We start from the raw sequence: 22,342 nt of genomic DNA on the forward strand, positions 1-22,342 counted from the left end.
ATGAGAGCTGGTACAACTCATCCACACAATATGCTTGCCTAGAGATCTCATTATTAGCTTTCTCTGTCACTGTGTACCATTTTTGTATTCCATGAATACACCCAAGGATTCTTCATTTACACCAAAGCTTTTAGGAACAGCAGTTAAGTAAATGCACATACTATCTAGTGGGATGGTAGAGGAAGGATGGTGCTTGGTCTCAGTCTGATTAACAAATGTAGTTAGAGAAGTAAAGAAGTATTAGAGCATATACACAGTTCTACAGGTTTGGAAGAGTTTAAAGATGCATGTTTTTCATATAAAATATATTCCAGATTATTTCTAAAGAAAAAAAGGCAGTAGGTACCTGGAAATCAGAGAGGATATTAGTAGGAAGGAAAGAAAGATAATAAGGTAGTTATCTCCAAAGGAAAGGACAGAGACATTCCATTCACAGAACACAGAAGGAGGAAGGGTGTGCCATTAAACCAGGATCTCTCTTAAATTCATAGTTCTTAATACTCCCATCTCTGCAGGGTCCTCCTGAAAGATTAAGTCTGAGAAATCAGAGATGGGATGATTTGTCAGTAGCTGGATGATCTTGTCCTTTATTTATTCTTCAGTTATTTAATTCTGGTGTAAATAAGTTGCTCACTTTCCTCTTTATATTTCTTTTGAGGCATCTGGATCAGTTGATGTGTTATTATTCGTTCTAGTAGGTGCTAGTGTAAGAGCTTGGAATTTTGGTGGTTCCAAAGGGAGGCAGAGGTATGTGGATTTGTGATTGATGCAAGGGAGATGTGTGGCAAGTTTATTATTTCCTATTAAAACATTAAATTATTGTTAAACTATTTCTCATTATTAAAATATAAAAAATTAAAAAAAATATTTCTGGGGCAGACTTCTTTAAGAAGCTTCTTTATCTCCTTAAAACAGAAAAGCTAATCAAGCATTCTGACTAATTAAAACACTCTATTTATGCTATCAGTGCCTCAAGCTATAACCAATACCATCAACATGTAATAATCTATCTAGAGCTTCTCTGATAACAATGCTGAATGCTAAGTATTGTCTTTTGACATTGTCAGTTTTGTTGTCCAAAGGCTCCCAACAGCTTTCGCACACATTCAGATTGGCCAGCATCTTTAATGCTGGCACTGAAAGTCTGAACTATTTTCAAAGCTATTCTCCATACCAAGATACAGTAAAACATACTTGATATAATCTTGCCATGTCATAGTCTTCTCTTTAAAAACAGACCTTTTGGAGAGTAAATGTCATATATTGAAAGATCAGACGATAGCTGAGCTGTGATAGAAAACAGGGGTAATCTTTGGGACTTATCAACACTTTTTCAGTTTTATGACAGAAGATTTGCAGAAAGTGGCGTTCATTGGTAAAGTCTACTGAGAAAATTAGCAATGCTTTTTAAGCAGCACTTAAAGATTTAATCAGAGACAATCCCATATTAAATTTTTCCATGAGCAATAATACCATCAACAGAAGAATGAATAATCAGAGGCTTTGATTTCAATCTTGATGAATGCCGCTGATACTCTTATTTAGTTACAGATTTCTTCTTAGGCTGTCCTGCTAGCAGGACTGAGAAAATGGCAAGCCTCATAAAAAGATTTTAAGCATTCCTGTGAATGGAGATAGCGTACTTTATCACTTTTCTTTTGGATGAGATTTAATTTCTACTACTTTAATCAATGGGATCGCTTAATTCACATTAACAAAATTAAAATGCTTTGAAGTTTTAGTACAACAGCTTTGTCTGATGGTCTATGCAGGAATTAAAAGGAATATTCAGAATGTTAGGTCAACCTAGCAGTGCACTTAAGAAATGCAAGGCAAGTGCTGCACTGCATCAAACCAGGGACTGAAAAAGTGACATCAGTTTTGTATCGGGGACAAAACATGACGTGGACAGGTTACAAAGCGTCTGAAGAGCACAATCAATAAAGAACACAAAAGATGATATTTAGCTGCATAAAATTCTTAGGAAATTTTTATGAATCCTGGAAGAGAACTTGGTCATGCCTGAGCGGTAACAAGAGCAGAACATTTGTGGAGTTGTTTTTTTTTACAATGAATAATTTGATTAACTTTGTGGAGGATCAGAGAATGCTCCTGTATGAATCAAGACTACAAAAATATTTTTAGAGAAAAAAGATCAGTTCTTGACAGGTTTTGCTACTGCCATCTAAAACCTTAGCACACACTTCTGTTGTACTAATAATATTTAATAACACTGAAACAGATTCTAGTGCACATGCTCCAAGTAAATACCTTACCGTGGCAGGTGAATGCTAAGTATGAGCTCCTATATAAAAGTAGTTCAGTGTAGCTTGGATATTTGTTATGGGTAAGACGAAGATCTATTTTTCCCCATTTTACTTGAATTTTTAATGATGTTTATTTAGAAGAGATTGACAGAGATCAACTTAATACCCAAATAAGTCAGGACAGTCACCTAGCTTTGTGGTATAGCCCCTCACCCATTGCTGTATCTTTTTTGGAGACTCCATTACTTTTAGGCTCCCATAGCAGATCTGAATTTTCAGTTGTGTACGTACCTGCTGAACTTCAAGGTTATGTGGAACTTCATTAACTTACATCAGATTGGCTATAAACACTGATTTGGGTTCTGCTTTGTAATATATTATGTATGGATGCGTAACGAGATTTTTTTAAACAGAAACATTTCCACAGAAATAAAGCCTTCCATATTAGTTTCAGTAGTGCAGCAAGGACTTCTGAAGGCTATTAACATTCCGATGTAGAAATCAAATTTCATGTATACCTGCATACCTCTGTAACAACTGTGGAGCTATCTTAGCCTTAAACTGTCCACTTTCACATATAAAATGCTTTGAACAATTTCAGTTGTGAACATTCTTACAAATTCTCACAAAATATGCCCTAAATCAAAAAACATTCAGTGTGAATTTTTAAATCAGCAACTTTTCATTGCTACGCAGCTTCAGATGGGAAGCACTAAGTGAGCGTAATGCAGAACTAAGCAAGCATACAGGAGAAAGAGATATACTACTGAAGGAATAGAGGGTGTATTTATATACACAAATCAGAGGTTTTTGAGTGAACACTGTAATAACAATCTTGAAAAATAACATAAATATGCATGTCTGTATGGCTTTGCATGAACTGAAAACTGTATTTTAAAAAGAAATATCACAGGGATTTAAGGTTAATCTGGCAACGTGTTGATGATTCAAAAAATGCAAGACATGAGCTGCATTGTATTATTCTCCTGGAGTGTTATTGTAGTCTCAAAATATCATTAAATCAGCACAAACCAACACTTATCATTTCCTGCACATTTTTCACAGTGAGCTACATTCTGACTATGAGTAATCTGTTAATCTGTTCTTTGCCTCACAATCCGTCAAAGTGACAGATTCATTCCATCCCTAATACATAATATCTTCATTTGCTTTATGCTTTACTGGAACTTTCTTCTTTTGCTACCACTGAGATTTAGAAAACCGTGAGTGTATTTACAAAATGACTTTTTCCTTTCTCCAAATCACTTCAGCAAGTCCAGCCCACCAAACACTATACTTCTAATGGAGGCAAAGAGATTTAATAAAAAAGCACAAAATTATCTAATTTCCAATGAATTAATAACTAAAAAGAGATCATAAACAGCCCAGATGCAACCATGCATGAAAGACTTGAACCTGTTCCTCTTAGGGACTTATATCAGAATATGTGTTGTGATAGATTGCATTCAGGATGATAAAGGAAATGTGAATTCTACTTATTGAGCAAGATATTTGGGTGCTGTAAGTTGCTGTTACTTGTGTGGACATTACGACCAGGCTGACTGGTATGAGGTCAAAGTTTGGCTTCTTAATGCTTTCCCATTTTTCTTTTATTATGTGAGTTCAAATGGTAAATTTGTGCAGAATATTCAAAACATACTGCTCATGTTCACCAGTTTAAAAACAAGAATGATCTGAATTTGAAAGTTTTACTTCTTTGTAATTAACAGAATTGTGCTATTTGGTCAAGTTTTTGTAGTTAAATACATGAAACTTCTGTCACAGTTGGAAGTCTTCAAGGTCAGGTTGGATGGGGCTGTGGGCAGCCTGGTCTAGTAGCAGATGTGGAGGTTGGTGGCCCTGCCTGTGGCAAGGGGGTTGGAACTTGATGATCCTTGAGGTCCCTTCCAACCCAAGCCATTCTAGGATTCTATGACAGTTTCTGTTAAATAACGGTAACATTGTGATTTACTTAAAGACCAGACCTCTAATGCATCACCCTGTTGACTTGCAGGCTGCATTACAGTTTTAATGTTCAGTAGTGATGTAAATGACACTAAAAGAGAAAACCAGTTTTATCATCTAACTTAAGTAAAGAACTGGCCCTTTATTCTTTGCTGGTTTAGATTCACTTATCAGAAGACCAACTGTATACATCAAGTAAAGAATCTGCAAATGTGCTTTAAAATTCCAGTATATTAATCTAATCTTAAACAAGTGAGTTCTCATCATGTAAGTCAGATATTCACTGACGTATCAACTAGATTTCCACACTTAATTAAGTATCTGTTAGGAAGGGTTTGCTTCTTTTTTTCACGTATTTTTAGCAATTAAATAAACCATACATTTAAAAAAATTATACTTTCCTGTTTCACCATTCAAGAAGCACCTGAATCTAGTACCCAATGAGTCTTGTCACAATTAAAGTAATTCCTTTTCTCCACAGTCAGCCGCTAACAGCACTTCACTGTTCTGCCCATCCTGAATGTAGGCTGCATCCCATTTAACTTTTAATGGATGACACGCAGCCAGAGGGCTTTTAAAGATCAGTGGAGAGAACATGACTCAACAGAACACTAACTTTAATATTATCAAACTTGTTAAAGGTGATGCAGCTGAATGTTCCCAGCCTGTGAAAATTACCTTTCTTTTTCAAGAAAGTGAAAAAAAAATGCTAGGGAACTCTGACCTTCTGGTGCATTAATACAGTGAATGGTACAGCATGAAGCTGGAAACTTAATCATTACCAACAAAGTGAGAAGTATGCTATCTTGCTCTAATTTTTTCAAAAACATCATGTTTTGTCACCGACAGCAAAATCACAGAAAGGAATCAAAAGCAACACTCTGTATGATGGATCAAAGCAATTACACAAATGATAGCGGGGCGGCAGGAAGGGAGGCGGTGGGCACTTGTGCCCTCAGAAACCCAGGCAGTTTGGCAGTTTCACTTTGTAAGAAAAAAATACAAATCTCTTTCAGACATCCCGCCAGGAACGAGGCATGGCTAGTCAGTATGTGAACAGCCAGCATGTGCTGCGTCCTGGGAAAGCCTAAAACAGTTGGCTCGTTGGCCACAGAAAGTTCAGCAACGCAGAATTCCAGTCAGTAGTGCTACTCAAACATGGGCTGCTGCAGAAATGAACTGGCTGATTTGCTTTCTATGGCAGCAATAAATAGAAAATCTTTTGTCTCACCTTAAGTAGACTGACGCTTTTTTCAGGGAAGAGTGACGATGAAATGTACCTAGCAAAAAATGGATGGGGCCGAACACTGTCACCAGTTCTCTTCAAAGGCTATTCGGCCAAGCATCATGGAGATGCAAAGGACAGCATCCTAAGCAAATGCTTAGGTACTAAGTGTTGTTTGGTGCTGACATTTTGAAATCCCTGCCCCGTGTCAGTGTTCTCAAGCAATTTAGAGTACCCCTTAGCTCTGAATGTTTTGTAACTTCTCTCCCATTGCAAGAATGGGAATACAGCTAGGAATTAAAAAAAAAACAAAGCAACACAACAAAAACAACAACGACAACAAAAAAATGTGTACAGGGAACACTGGGGGACCCAAAACGTATCTGTTTAATGCTATTTTTCCTGCTGTAAAAGATTGTGCCCATTAACATGGGAGAAGACCACAAGAGACAAGAACCAAGACTAATGCGGGGTATGCAGCTCTGCATTTTCCTGTTTTATTCCAAGCATAGAACACATGGTTAGGAGCATTTTCCATGTTTTATATTTTAGTCTCTTAGTCTTCCATGCTCATGCTGCCATGACTTCATGTTCTCAGATTCCCATACAAGAGAAAGTCATTTCTGGATTATTTTAACAAGCTTTTCCATGTTAGCCACTCAGTTCTCAACAATCTTTCTGCAGCTAAGCTTTTTACCATCGTGATTAAAAAATTTAACCTTTCCAATTAGATGTTTCCTGTGCCATTTGCTTCTATTGTCATGTTCTTTTTCATGCATATTATAGCCTGACAAATGCAGCAGAACTTTGCTAATTCAGATTAACGACGGGGAGATCTATTGCAAATTACACTATTTTGTGGATGAGTAAAGTAACTGAACAAGTACAATGAAAAAGCAAAGTACATTTTATGATACGTTGTTCTTGTTCACTTATTTTGACAACTGTTGTGTAATTTCCTAATAGTTCCTAATGTAATAATTTCTGTTTTGCAGAAATAACGGAGTTGTATGACTTCAATCTTCTAATGAATCAAAAAAATAAATATGCTTCTTTGTTTGTAAAACTCATTCTTTAAATTCCCTTCTCAACTCTAAGCTATTAGACTATTTATGCCCTTGCCTGGAAATATGGGAGACAAATATGTTTTACAACTGAATTTTACAGCATGCATGGTAGAGAAGTTCTGGTGTAGCACAAATAAATGTTATAACTACAATCCTTCTTCTGCTGCATCACTTTATAGGTGAGCTTAATCTTAACTGAATATGAGTGGTAGGACGACATGCATCAGCTACTGGCATATTTAATTTTCTTCTGGGCAGATGAGAATACCTGAATGGCAGCCTAAAAACTGAATGTACCTTTAGTTTTTGTACTTTAGTGTTTGCAAAGTTTATGGTTGTGTGCTGGAACTGTTGATACTGTACACAAATTTCATGTGCTGTGATCATGGCAACATTTATGGCAGGAGTAGGTTATGAAAAAGACTGGTACCAGAAACTTTATAAGAAAGTGGGAAAAATAGTTTACTTTCTAAAATTAATGGGGAGCAGTCATAAAAGGCAACTACTGCTTGTTCATTTTTTGTTATATGAATATGAACTACTTCCACTGGAGAGATACCTTCACCAAAAAAAGACAAGAAAATGCTTTTACTTTCTTCCTTTGGGTTGTATTAGAAGGAAGAAGATGACAGACCAATCATTCTAATGGGATGGTAGGTTACAATGACAGGACTGCTTGCTTTAGTCAGCCTGCACCATGCCAATGTCAGGTGAGGTCAATGACTATTTATCATCTGCCAATGACTGCAGGCCCTTATCAGCCTGTTGTAGAGACAAGGAACTTCCTATCACATCCACAAGAGGCAAAGCTTCAAGGATTTAAACTACAGAACAGTGTGACACTTTTCATAGACAGCACATAAATCTAGACAAAAAGCCAGCCTGAACTGCATCATCACTGAATCACAGACAAGTATAAGACACTGGAAAGAGTAGATGGGAATGTGGCAAAATGGCATCTCAGAGCTTCGTCAGTTTCTTGCAGGATGAAGCCCACGGCAGAGCTATAGACATGCTTCAAAAGATCATTTTCTTTGACTGATACACTAATGAACTTCTGCAGATTGCAGTCAGCCTAGGAAAAGCTGTCACTCCACACTTTGGAAGATTGTTGATGTTGAGCTGTTAATATATGAAACCCACCAGCAACTAATTAAAAAAATAATAATTTGTGAATGAAACATGGCTTCATCACTCTTTACTTGGATGCTACTGACAAATAAGCTTTCTCATACAGTGAAGCCTGTGTTGTATGAGCTGATCTTGTATTCTTGGCCATAGCCCAAATCAGGCAGATATTTACTATCATCAAACCTCTGTGCCCACAATTCATTATGGGAATTCACATTTTTTGAACATATAGAACCAAATGTCTGGGTACGACCTAAATCAAAAATTGCCTGTGTACGTTTTATATAAAATTATGAAGTAAAACATACTTCCTTAGAAAAGATACCTAACGATGTGCTGAAATATTTATGTCCTGCCCTCACATGGTTTCTGTGAACAGCTGTTTGAACTTCAGAGGAACAAATTTAATTTGGTAGATTGGGAAGAGCTGAGCAGGATGCCAGCTGAGGAGCTGGTGAGGCAATGCTTATAAAGACAGATTTCAACTTAAAAAATATCTCTCAAAGATGGAAAATCAGCTTTTATCAGAAATAAATTTTCTGAAGAGCATCTGTAGTTAAGAAAATCTACTCATACAATTAGGCTAAATATCTTTTTTACAGAACAGTTCCTCATTTTACAGTTCAGTACTGCTGCAATTCTCTGCGATATTAACTTCCTTTCAGCATTTCTTTTAACACAACTTCCAAATCTACAACGCACAAATATTTTGGAGGACAGTGCTGCCTCCACTGTTTCCAGCCTCTGCTCTGGAGGGAGAAGTAACAGCTAGTTGGTCTCCTATCTGAAGGGAAAAGAAGCAGTTATGGGGTTCAGCTCGGACCAAGCAGCCAGTCAGCCTGGGGAACTGCAGAGCTAAGGCTCAAGACATCTTCTCATCTGGCTCTGTAGCCTCTGCACTCCGTCTGCCTCCTTTCATTCACTGGTTCTGTGCCTTGCAAAGCAACATGATGTGGGCATGATTTGTACTGCAGCAGCAATATTCTTGGCAGACTTATGACCGTCACCCAGTGGATCCAATGGAAAATGAGTCTAGCTGGGTCTTTTTATTGACTGTATTTCCATTATCTTCACAGATGCTTTCTTTCCTGGCTTATCTTCTAATGGACAGAAGCTACACTTGGACAACAGCGGCTACATTGCTCTCTCAATTTCCCAGAAAATAAAACTAATATGACTTTTAAAGTTACTTCAGACCTGTCACATTCTTTACTGTTCTTTACAACAAACTATTTGTTCTATCAGTAAGTACATAATGTAAATCTCTTCGTACCATGACATTTATACCCACTGATCTACACAGGATACGTCAGATTTTCAGATATTCTCACGTTTGCTTTCTTAGCTATCATAGGCTTGCAAAGATTGAGGTATTTTCCACTTACCCATACACTACTCGTTAAAATAGGCTTTTAAAAAATACCTTAAGTACTAAGTTATAAAATTACCATTAATTTTCTCTCTCTCTCACATACACACCCTCAGTGGAAAACATTACTAAGTTTTCCATTATAAATGAAAGTTAACAATGTGAATCATGATACCCCAGACACATCTTTTCCAGTTTTTACACCATGATGCAAACTGACGTCATAATTTTGTCATCTTCTCTATTTACAGCCCAATAATACTTTTCTGGCAGTTCACTGAATTTATGAAGCACTTCCAACTATTCAGGTACTTTACGAATACTTTGACCTTATTTCTCAAAAATGACTTCTAGGTAAATTTGTCTGCTGTGTGTATAGGATTAAAATAGCTTGAGAACAAAGTTGTAGTTTATACCATTTTGTTTCAGATTTTATTATATGGAAATATAAGTTTTCATTGGTGATCATCTAAACTCAATACGCTGAAATGCTTTATTTTTACAGATAATGGTGCTTCTTCTCTTTTTCCGTATATAAAACGTACTGAGTACCAAATTGCTTTATCACATGAATAAGAATAATAAAATCTGACTCAACCTATTGGCTGGAAGTAGAAAAGCAATGCAGCTTGTGCTAAAATGTAGGCTCTTCTTACACCATCAGAATTAGGAAATCAATTCTGGAATAGGAGTCCTGGTCAGTTGCAAGGTACCAGATAACTTAACCTGTGGGCTATAGTCAATTCTCTCCATCCAATCTGTCCACTGTAACAATTAGAAAGGACAGAGATAGCTCCTTGGGTAAGTAGCATGGAAGGTGGAGGGGTTTTCTAGAAGGCACTTAGGTTTACTTATGAAATAGGACAGGAATCCAGGCTTGTACTCCAGCAGTATGTGTCATCTGAGTGTAGTAAGAAACATATGGCTGTATGTTGCAATAAGTGATGCAGCTGGGTGAACCTGCACAGCAAGTTTCATTGTGTTCACTCCATAAAATCTAACAAGAAGATAATAAAAACATGGATGGCAAGTAAAACAAGTGACTGAAAACATCTGTGGGAGGAGAAATGCATATTATGGTGCACAATTGGCTGGTGGTGCACTGTCATAAAATTTCACACTGTTCGTATCCTGAAAAGAAATTGAGCAAACTATCTTGCAGTCATATCCGAAATACTCTCTCCTCATATCCCTTCCAGCATGCATGCATTGTCCAGCTAAAACTCAGACATGCAAAATATGTGTTAATCACACCAATGGAGGAGGAAGAAGAACTGCTTTAAAATTTAAGTTCACCTCCTGTTCAGGCTGTTCAAGAACTGGCAAAGTGATGCTTTCACAGATGCAAGGCAGTTCTGAAACAGGACAGTCAATCTGGTTGTCTGAATGTTTACTGCTTCTCTTTAGCCACCATCTCCCCTTGTCCTGACATCCCCATCTTATCTTACATTAAAGTCACTGGGCTTTTGGTGCTGACTCCAAACAGAACAGATAAGACTAAAAACGTGACATCCAAAATACATTGTAGACAGGACTGGTTTGAACTATCCCACAGTGTTATTACATAGCACCTTGTCCAGGCTGGGTTATCTATTGAAAAGTCCTTTCCAAGTAAGTAACATTAAAACCTTTTCTAACAAATGGATTCCCTGACACCTGGTGTCACAGGTGCAATTTTACTTCTGAGCCCACAAAGCAGAGACAGACAGAGAAAGAAACAGGTGAGTGTATAGATGTCAGATGAAGAAGAGTTGCTGAATCACGCATCAAAGCACGTGTAGAAGCAAGGGCTGTGCTGGTTCCTTTAAATATACAGGGTACATCTCAACCATGCTGAATCCAGCCCTGCATTCTGGGACAATGCAGACTTACTGCAGCCTGTAGACAATGACTAAAAAGAGCAATAGCAAAAGCTCTTTGAGAGGAGGCTGCAACCGAAAGGAGATTTAAGATTAAATCAAAGAACGTCACATTTAGTATTCAGAACACTCTGACTGAATTCTTACTGCCTGGGCTATAAATGGAATCTTACCGTGGGTTGGAATGTGAAAGTGGGCTCATTTCTTTCTGATAGTGATGCTCCTGACTGACGGGCTATGGAAAACATAAAATAACAGTGAGAAAATAACTTTGCAAATATTCTTTCAGAACATTCAAAAGTATGTAAGAGATCCTTTATAAGGATACGCATTTGCAGCTTCTGATATTGGAATTTTATGGTCTTTCGTCTTATCTGTGAAATTTAAAAGGGATATTCAGATCTAACGGTGCAAGGGTATAACTTAACAGATGATTCTTATCTGGGTGGAAATGCATATGAATGAATGAGTCGACCACGCAGTCATTTCTCTGCTGTCTGTGAGCGTGGGGACAGGGCCAGGACACAGAGGGGGAAGTGTGATGATCATTTCTGATAACAAAAAATGTCCAAATCTTACCAACAATAGTAATAATGTGCCCCAGAGTTTTACATTAAATTGTTTGGTGCTTGTGCGTTAAAACAGCTATTTGCCAGAAACACTGATTTTCATAAACTAATATAAAAGATATAAAAATACACCTTGTCTCAAAATATATGTAATGTTTGCAGGTAACACCCCAACACATCATGCAGTGCGTCAGCACAGCTCTAAACAAACCACTGAAGCAATTGCAGAAACAAGTGAGAATACGAGCATGCATTAAAAATACTTGTACAAATTAGTGTGATGTTAAATACTAAGTATTATGAAAGGAACTGCATCTTTATCAAAGTTAATTAAAAAGAGAATGTTCTCATCGTTTGAAGAAGTGGGGAGAGATGGTATGCTTGGGATGAATGACATTCTAATTACTGCCAAATATAAGTCACTGCCTGGTCATGGATGGTGCAATTCCCAAGTGATGGCTAGTGGAAGACTGTGGATGAGACAGAAGGTAAATTAGTCAGTCTATGAACCAAAATATCTGTCTAAATAATTTTTAGTCTCATTTCATAGTAAAGAATAGTCTGCCTCAGTTTTGCAATTTGACTTGATGTGAATAGATCCCTCCAGGGGCTGTCAAACTGAGCTCTCAGCTGGAATAATTCTGGGTTTAAATATCACTCCTCCTGTCTGTCAGACTTCAGTTCTGTCAGACCATTTCTGTGTTAAGTGTTTTCTTTTCTGAATCATCACGATGGAGGGCAGAAGACCTTCCCAAAATTAAGTGAGAACCTTGAAATTTCAAATGGTTTCTCGTTCAAAACCTATTTAATTGAATTTATATTTAGGCAGTTGCTTGAGGAACAAGTAATTTAGTGTTCTGTGTGTACTCTGTACTTGAAAGACACATCTAAGTGGTGAGCATATTCTGGAGTCTAACAACAGAGCATTACACCACTGTTAGCTTTTATGGTTCATCAATTAGCAATCTGAGGGAATCTTCATAGATTGGAGCGGGCTGCCCAGGGAGAGGTGGAGTCACCATCCCTGTTCAAGGACAATGGAGATGTGGCACTGAGGGACGTGGACAGTGATATAGTGGGGGGGGGTTTGATGGTGGACTTGATGGTCTTTGTGGTCTTTTCCAACCTCAACAATGCTATGATTCTACAATTCATTCTCCTTTGCATTTCTGACTGAGAATAAGGGAGCACAGGAAGATATTCTGAACTCTCTTATATGTGATCTTGCTCCAAAAATTCTTGTGTTGCATCTAAAGTGATGTCTGATGTTGTCTGGAAACAGCAACCCAAGAAGCTGAATTTCCCTGACAGGGCAGGAAGAACTCACTGGATCTCCAAAACAGAGCAAGGCATTAAAGCAGAGTTATTTCCTAAGCTTTCCAACAATTCTTGGGTAATATGCATATGTGTTGATATAAACTTCACATTATACTCTGCAATACATAGAGCTGTCTTGCACGTTGTTGCAAAGCTAACGTTGAGCTTCATGTATCTTGAAATTTCAGAAAGCATTCAGTCAAATATCATCTTCTTAAAATATTTAGTTGTACATACATTTATCATTAATTTGGAACTCTGCCCTGTGCCCCACTCACTTTTTGCATGGATTCGCAGTTCTCCTTTGAAGTAAAATTCATTTCAAAAAAAAGAAGCAGTTTATATTTATAGCTGGTAGCTATGCTGGGTAATGTGTAATATTCAAAGCTATTTTATTTCTTTTTGGCTGTCATGGTTTACAGCAGCTGCTAAACAACTTGCATTTCAACAATTTCTCCTGACAGCATATACTCAGTTCTTGCTAAGCCATCATAGGTTATAAAATACAGTTTTAGTATATCAGTTTTATAGTTTTTTAAGGACATCTGTTCTAACTGCAGCTTAGCAATATGATGGATCTTTGTGCCTTTACTTCAGAAGCTTGCTGAAATTCATTAGCCAGTAATAAGTGAAAATTTTCAATGAATCTGGAAATCACACTGATAGAGGCAAGTGATGGAAAAAACAAACTCACTAAAAATGTGTTTGATTTATAAAATATTACTCTGATATGTAAGTTCACTGTTTAACATGATTATATACTGCACTGCCTCACAAAAGACTGTATGTATTTCAAAATGAAAGAGACACAAAAATCTGCCTTCTGGTGGTGCTGTTGCCATAGATTCAAACAAGGTACAAAAAGATTCTATAAGATGAACGAAAATTTAGAATAAAAATACTTTTTATTATTATCTTGGAAGACCACAAGGCAAAGCAGTAGATAATACTGATTTAAATAATCAGAAAGATACTACGTGGAAACACATGGAAGCGTGAAAGGTTAATCATTACAAGAATTGCAAACTGTCCCTAATTTCTCAAGCTATGATATGAGGATTACCTCTCTTTCTTTCCTGTATGGCTAAAATCATTTGACAAAGCAACGGTAGATGGCTGCAGATACATGCAAACTTTTCTACAGTTTGTATGTTGGATTTTGGAGGGATTGATCATCTGCAGATTTTCTCGACTAAGCTTGAATGATTGCAGTAGTAAAGATGAGGGGACATAAAAACAGAAGACCGAAATCCAGCAGGAACAACATTCAAATATGCTCTAATTGCTCTGGATAGGCTGTATTTCAATCTCTCAGTTATTTAGTCTATCTCTGCAGAGAATAATACACTTACTGCACATGTGAATGCTAAGTGTGGGGATTCACTAAAACAGCTCTATGAAATTAGCAGACATTTCTAGATTTCCAAGCCAACAGAACACTACAGCTACGCTAAATTACAATTTAAGTGACTAGCTTATTATATCTAAACACTTTTTAAAACTGATGTTATTTGTCTGAAAGCATCCAGAAACTATGAAGGCAGTGAGATCAAAGAGCTCTCTTGGCAATCACCTGGTGCTTCACTAAGTACTGGTGCAGTACCTTTCATTTAAAAAACCCTTTAGAATCATAGAATATCCCAGGCTGGAAGAGACCCATAAGGACCAACAATTGCTCCACGCAGGACCACCCCCAAATCAGACCAGATGACTGAGAGTGCTGTCCAGACTACAGGACTCCATCTGGGCCCTGTAGGTTCCTGGAGATAATTTGCAGCTAACATTTCAGAGCCTACAAGAATTTATACTGGGGCACACAGCAGTGCTTACTCTCCTAACACTGGAGCTGTCTCTGAGAGCTGTGGGCTTTACTTAAGACACATTCATTATTTATTATTGTTTCACCCGTAATAAAGTAAGAGCTATTTAGCTGCGATATAAATGGGGTGTGAGGTTATCTAGTTTTACAGCAGCTCCTGCAAATACCTTGCTATAGTTGCTGGAATGCTCTGCCCTGATTTCATACATTCGATACTCTTCAGTGGACTGTAACAAATACTCTCCTTATAACAGCTCTCTGTCACATAGTGCAGCTGTGAGATTTTGTAGCACTTTGGGCCAGGACAAGTAATGATACAAGGTGTAAAATACAGAAGGATCACACACTAAGTGCTCAGAACTACTGCAGCTTTTTGATGCTGCTCTCCTGCTTCAGTCCTTTAAACAGTTAGCTGTTCAGTAATGAGACTTTATCATTGCAAGAAGCAATTGTTCTCCATTACTCATGCTGGAAAGCAATTGCTGACTGGTAGATATGGGTTTCATTCATTCTGAAGATATTTCTAAGTGCTATATCACACATCTGCAGGTTGTCAGCTGTACCGACAAGCTGTACAGCCTATGTGATTATTCAGGATTCTAAGAAAGAATATATACCAGGGCTGCTCTGAATGTAATGCCTCCTATTTCATTATGTTGGCCTGCAAAGTCAGAAGTGGATGTTGGTGATGTGGCAGCAGAAGCTGAACCTTCCCACCAATATTCTCTTGCATTTTGTTGCTGTGACAGATGGCAGCAGAAGGGCAGCCTGACAGAATAGCATCTGACATGGAAGCACATATGAAGCAAAAGTATGATATTGAATTCCTCCATCTGGAAAAAATGGCACCCACTAATATTGCTTAATGCTTGCAATTATTTATGGAGACCAAATGATGGGTGTGAGCACAGTGAAAGTTGCACTGTGTTGGCAATATTTTTCCTAGCAACGATGTCATCATAGCAGCTATAAAACACCAGGTGAGAAGGCATGGTTAATCCAGGGAGCACAGGTGCAAGCAATGCCCCCTCAGTGACCAGAAGGGGTGGGCCCAGGGTCCACCCTCATTTAAGGGTTAGCAGCAAAGGGAACAATATTTCTTTTTTGGGATGGTACCCTTCTTGAGTCTCCACCAGTCTTTGGAAAGTTTAAGCTGCTTTCTCCTGTATTGCTTTCTAAACTAAATCATGATTAATAACTTTATAATTGGGTTCCTGTGCTGGAAGAAGGCACTATCACACCTTCCACTGGTGTATTGGTTTTGATTTAACAAATAGTGTTACACCCTTGGTATCTGTTGTAGCTTCTATGGAAATAAATAGAAGGTATTTCTTTCCATAGTGGTAATATAGAAGCTGCTGCAAGTATGGTTGTGTATTTTACTTAATGAGTTATAAAAAAAACATCTGGTAAAGATACCTTAGTTTTTGAAACTACTCAAAGAAACATTAATATTCAAAACCCCTAAAATACAAAAAAAACCTCAGAACTTTAGGGAAAATACTTAGACTTACTGGTGGGAAACAAGAATTCCAGGTTGTTGTATCATCACTGCTTGTACTCATGTTAACGTTACAGTTGTCTATCTGTGATGCACTCAATCCGTGTGAGATTCCTGTATCCTTCAATTCTTCATTTTGTTGCCTTTTCATGCTAGCCAGCATCTGCAGTTCGGATGCACTCAGTCTGCTTGACTGGTAGTTCTTCCAGTCGTACTCCTGTGAAACGAAATAGAGAAGTCAACAGTATGGACAGGATCATGGAGTAGAACATATGAATGAAATAAACGCCTTTGGGGAATCTTAAAGAAGCTGCAATGCTAGAAGGGAATCAAAATGTTTACTAGAATAGATTAGTTAACATGTTTCTGCTCAGCTATGAAGATCAGGCATGTATTGTTACAGGAAGGAGAGCACAGCACTGTTACTGACCCCAGGTTGGGTTCAGGGTATTTGGTGAAGTTGCTGTTCCAGTGTAATAAAAATATGATTATTATTGTTATTATTCTAAAAGTTTGAAAATCCAGCAGCTAAAATTGCTTAAACATTTGTTACAGGTCTTGAAATAAACTTAATCATACAGTTATCGTAGTATCATAAACACTATCAACATAACAGTTAGTTATTTGTGAAGCACAGCATAAAATTTATCTGGAAAGCTACATGTCAGCACTAAATTTTTAAGACTACTGTAGTAATTTGCTAGTGTGTTCATATTAAAAAGTAATGACAATAGTAGCAATTATTTTAGGCTCAGTGGTTGAATTGCTCAGTGCATGAGCTCCACGATTAGCTCAGCTGTTACCCTTTTTTACCTCTGGTTTTTTGAGCTCTAGGCTCATTCCTGAGTCCTGTGATTATTACTATTTTTAATTCCAAAATAATACCTGACATTTTTTTTTCTAGACCTTTCTACATGTAAGTTAATAGTTTAGCTACTATTACTCCCTTGCTTACTATGCATTGAGCTTGCTATTTTCTATGCGGAAAGCCTGCTTTGCTTTGGCACTCTAGTATTCTGCTAGATCTACAGCTGCTAAAATTGTCATTGATTTTACTGAAGATGTTGACTTTCTGTTCATTTTCCTATGCAGAAACCTTCTGTAATTCATTTCTTTAATTATAATAAGAGGTTTTTTTCCCTATTTTTCTTACCTCATGTGAATCTACTGGCATGCAGTCCTTAAAACAAAGGAACGAACTAGCACCATGCAGAATAAATGCACTAGGAACTGAAAGGACACTTTGCTCATCCTCTCTCTAATAAAGACAAAACATTCCCTGACTCTGATCTTGTCTTTTATGCCAATTAAGAAAGATGAACAGATCTTTAGATTTTCTTTTTTACAAAAGAACTCCTAACACTTGACTGACTTCTTGGCTTAACTTAAATGGTCAGTCTATTTACATTTCTTGCAATGGTCTCACTCTTGAAGTACCATACTCAGAAATAAGAACTGTCATAAAAGCTTTCAATCCATAATATTCTCTACAACAAACTCCTTGTATTACAAAAGAATAGCTGGGATTGCATATTCTGCAGCTCCAGATGACCACTACAGAAAAGCCTCTTCACACTTTTCCTAATCTTGGATGATTTTCAAAGAGAAAATTTGAAAATTGAATTTGAGATGAAGTTTACTTTGAAATGTAGAAACTTCTGATGTAAAAAGTAACTTTTGTGATACTTGTAAATTTGTCGGAAATGAATATTTCATTTAGTAATTAAAAGCTTATCTTGTCTTTTTGTGTATCTTTTGTGATAAAAAGACACTTTTATTAAACTCTCAAATCTTTTGCTAGATTGATGAAACTTGTTTAAACTTATATATATTTTTCATATATGATATTTGCATTCTTATGGGCTCAAATAATTTATTCAGGATTGTTTAATGTAGTTACACGTGCGGAAAGTTTAATTACCAGCTATCTACATGGTTGCAATATTACCCAGAGGGCTGCACTTCTTTCTTAATTAAAAATATTTGAACTTAATAATAGAGAACTCTATTAAAACATGAATAAAACATTGCAAGCAACTAGGTCCTTAAAATGTATTAAGCAGTTAGCAAATTGATTGCACTAAGAGTTGGTTAAACATTTTTTACTTTACCAGTCCTCTGCTTGAACAGATTAGAAGAGACTACTTCTATGTGAACACTCACTCCAATACCCATTTGTACGAAACTATTATCTTGTACATAATTCTTAAAACAAAGAACAGTGTTTTAAAATGGAAACAAATAATTTCATGCCCACAGCCAATGAAATTCTCCAGTGCTGCCTCATGTAGTTAGCAATATTTTTCATTGATGTCTTTGCCTTGTGTCACTAATTTTGTTAACTTCCTAACTGATGAAAAATACTAACCAGTAACTATGTCCTGTAGGACAAAAAGTGTACCTTGTGCTTGTATGGCTGCTCTTATCCAGGAGTTCACAACATTGCCTTAAGGTCTCAATAATACTTCTTATTTTCACCTACATTATAGTATTCAATTCCCACTTTTGTTTCCTTCACAAAGGAATCCTGTCTCAACACTCTTCAAAAGAAAACACGTTGTGTTCTTGCAAAATCTGCTAAGCAACTTGCAGAGTATAGGAGGAGATTCTTAGAATCCTTAGAGACTCAGAGACTAATGATATATAAACCACAACCCTTACACCAGTACTGGAGAGACTGAATTCATTAAAAAAACACTGAAGTATCAGTGGCGTGGCAGTATCTACATGTTAATACCAATGGTAGTCTGAAAACTTGAACGTAGGCTTTTCTAGATGCTCATCTTCAACCTGTTGCCCAGTTTGAATTGCTCTTGTTGGAACAGGCTGCCCAGGGAGATGTGTAGTCAGCTCCAGTCCTTCCCTGGAGCTTTTCAGGAAATGTGTAGATGTTCCACCAAGGAACATCAGTAAGTGAGCAGGGGAGGGTGGTACTCAAAATGACTTCTTTCTTTCTAAGGTATAATTTCCAAAATGCAAGTTGCTGAATTACATCTATTGGTATCTGTGAACTTCTGTGGTTTCTGACATTATTGATTTATATGCAACAAAGAGTAGAAAACCAACTTTCAACAGACTGAGCTTGGTAAAGACTGTTATGATGAAGTTATGAAATCCAGACTGTATCTGGATGAAAGATGTACTGTTTCTCATTTCAGGCAGTTGGTTATATCTAATACAGCTTCTCTAAACAATCAAATAACTTAATTTCAAAGTAAAAACCACTTACACAAGTCTGTGTTGTCAGACACAAATCTTCTCTCGAGACCTTCTTGAGGGAGTTTTTGCTGACTGATGACTTTATTTGACCAGAAACTCCCTCAGATTTTTCAGTTTTTTCAGACACATCTGGAATGACTTTAAGGAATTCAGTTTTACTTCCAGTTGGAGAAAGAGAAAGGGTAGGCTTTAAGGTTCTCTGACTGCTGATGGGTTCTGTCTTTCGCCCAGTGGAACTCTGTGGTTTTGACACCGTGCTTTCCTCGAGGTTTTGTTTGCTGCATCCCGTAGTCTTCCAGTATTCATTTCTCTGTGATATCCTCTTTAATGTGTTGTCTTTAAAAACTACTGAATCAGAAGTTCCTTGTCTGCTGCAGCTGATCTCAAGGTTCTCAGTACTCTGGATGAAGTCATTGTTGTTGTCCTAAATTCAGGGAACAAACTAAGTGATTTCCCCTCGCTGTCACACAATACTGTTTTGCACAAAATACTTGACCTTAAGATTATAAAATGGCTCTTCAATTTCTACTGCTTAATTTCAAATTGAAAAAGATTTTGAGAACCATCTGCTCTTCCTGGCAACTACCCTGAGTACCCCACAAGCACTTCTACATCTTAAGAGAACCACAGGAGAGAGGGAGACGGGATTATACTTCTCAAAACATTATCCCAGGTTTAGCATTCTGGTAACCTCTTAAACCTATGTGTTACAGAATAATCAATTTCAAAAACATTTATAACGGATGTAAAACAAACTGAGCAAGAAGTCCATGATAACAATAACTTTCTATTGAATTATTAGCATTCTGTATTTTCATGTTGCACCCACCACTTAAAAATACAAGGATTAATTCTGGCTGAGATCACTTTACTCATCTCTGGATGATAGCTGAGTATCACTGAAGAATTCTGGGGGTTAGTTTATTAACTATTCACGCTCAACAATGTCTCTGCAAAACCTCCCGTTAATCGTGTGTGATGTTCTCTCATGCTACGTCTCAACAATTAACAGCAAATCCAGACATATGGGAAATAAACACTAGACTTGCTTCGTTGTTGCCTCGGTGTTCTTATTCTCGTGGAAGAAAGGATGAGAGAGAGGTCTTATCTTTATCACATCATGCTGCTTCTATATCAGATGCTACCAGTCCAGATGTAAGATACTGCAAGATTCAGTAAGACACCAAAGTATCTTTAATACATCTTTCACAGCTAAGGTCCAGTCCTACGTGTGTCCAAGTTTACTACTGATTTCTGTGTGTCCAGGGTTGGATTCCACAAAATGCACATTCAAAAACTATTATTGGAAAAAGAATCTCATTTGTGAAATATTGCAACAGAATGGTTTGCAGATGTAACATGAACCTCCAATACAATGCATTTTATAACAGGTTGAATAAGAAAATACATATAGTGGTGAGTAAGCGTGGTGGATTCCTTAAAATGTCACTGTCTGTGATTTGCAAAAAACAAAGGAACAATGAATGTACAGCATGTTTTCTCTGAAGGTATACCAATGTTACTATTTCTACAGTATCTAAATTGTTGCACATCTTTTAGGCACAGCATGAAATGTACAGATAGTTGAAATGTCATCAAACTTACAGATGTTTTGTGTTGCTTTTGCTCTTTGAATTTTTGTTGGATCTGAAATGATACGCAGTTCAGAAGTTTGTAACAAAGTTCTGTTCCCCTGCTTTCCTTGAAACACACAACTCTATTTCCCCTCTCTACTTATCACACGTTATCACCAAATCTGTGCTGAAAGCCCTTATTAAGTTATGCTAATTTGAGGCGGAAGATTACTAAAGAAAGCACTGCACTTTTTTATGCTAGAGATAAATTGTTAACTTTGATTTATCTGAGATCTAAAGTCCTCCCATCTTTCCCTGTCTCTTTCAGCCATATTTAACAAATCATTCTAAAACTTAAATGTATATTAAATCGTGATGTGGTGCCAGAAACATAAATAAAGTTTGCTATGTTATCTACAGCACAGCATATGCATGTATGTATAGTGAAGATGAGAATGATTTCCCTGAGGAACCAGCGCTTCCACTGATGTACTGTATTCCTAGGAAAAACATGCAGATGGGCAGTTGGGCAATTGCTAGATACATAAAGCTGATTGCTCTTGCTGAGTTGTAATTTTAAGAAGATCATTCTAATCACTCTTGAGGGCCACCTACGAGGAGCAGATGGGATATAGTCCCTTTGTATGCTGAGCTTTAACACTGAGGTATCAGAGTGAAATTGCCCATTGGCTTTGGTAAGAGTGTATTATCTCAGTATATTACTCTTTTAATTGCATAAGGATGGAAAGTTTCTTTGCTGAAGGCTTCATAGCCAAAGGGGAGTTTGGCAGCAGTGGGCCTTGTGGGAACACCAGCCACAATCACCAGGAAGAGATTTTATCCTTTACTGATTGACTCTCATAATTGAATAATAGCATTTAACTATTTCAGTGACTCGCTGATAAATGATTAATTTATGGAATTTATGAATACTTGCTGTTATCAGCTTGCTCGCTGAAACATTTCCTTCCCAAAAGTTACACGAGAAGTATAATTCATGCACAGTTGTTATGCATATCCTACAGCTTCCAGTGCATGCAGCATAGAGTCAATATGCACTTATTTGAAATTTATCCTGGTGCAAAACCAATGGCCCGTCTCTTGTATTTTACAACGATTTTACTTTTTCATGGATTATGTTCTTTTCCACAGATTTAATCAAAAAGTACATAATTCTCCTTTGCAGCTCCACTAACTTCAAATATACACTGTGATAAAACTGAGATTTGGCCTCTTTAAATGTAATTTTAAAACTGATGATAGAGTGATGCAAAACACAAGAAAAACTTTTGGAACTTTTGTACTTCTCTGCAATATGAGATGCTTAAACTGCGAAGACATCCTATTTCAAAAATTATTTTAATCAGGAACTAAGTTTCACTTATATTTTTCAGGAGTAACAAAATACATGTGCATGTGCAATTGTTTTAGTTGTAATTGGAGATATCTGTCTTACCTTG

The 22,342-nt window shown here is 37.1% G+C and overlaps 1 protein-coding gene and 1 long non-coding RNA gene across 4 annotated transcripts in view; one reads left to right on the forward strand and one right to left on the reverse strand.

The window, feature by feature from the left end:
- The window catches only part of LOC104913175, a 61,868-nt gene extending 50,823 nt beyond the window's left edge, over positions 1-11,045 (forward strand). The window contains exon 3 of the long non-coding RNA XR_004161321.1: positions 8,732-11,045. This is a non-coding gene — a long non-coding RNA (uncharacterized LOC104913175). The remainder of the gene's footprint in view (positions 1-8,731) is intronic.
- Positions 1-22,342, reverse strand: part of C14H3orf67 (chromosome 14 C3orf67 homolog) — a 58,388-nt gene that overhangs the window by 5,412 nt on the left and 30,634 nt on the right. Inside the window, exons 12-14 of one of the 3 annotated variants that reach the window (XM_031555595.1) lie at positions 19,319-19,732; positions 16,103-16,306; positions 11,057-11,118 (exon numbers count right to left, since the gene is read on the reverse strand). In XM_031555595.1, coding sequence (XP_031411455.1) covers positions 11,057-11,118; positions 16,103-16,306; positions 19,319-19,732 — 680 coding nt within the window. The remainder of the gene's footprint in view (positions 1-11,056; positions 11,119-16,102; positions 16,307-19,318; positions 19,733-22,342) is intronic. The other 2 variants (XM_031555597.1, XM_031555596.1) reach the window with 2 other exon arrangements.

Source organism: Meleagris gallopavo, chromosome 14 (assembly GCF_000146605.3).
Source record: "Meleagris gallopavo isolate NT-WF06-2002-E0010 breed Aviagen turkey brand Nicholas breeding stock chromosome 14, Turkey_5.1, whole genome shotgun sequence".
Lineage (NCBI taxonomy): Eukaryota > Metazoa > Chordata > Aves > Galliformes > Phasianidae > Meleagris > Meleagris gallopavo.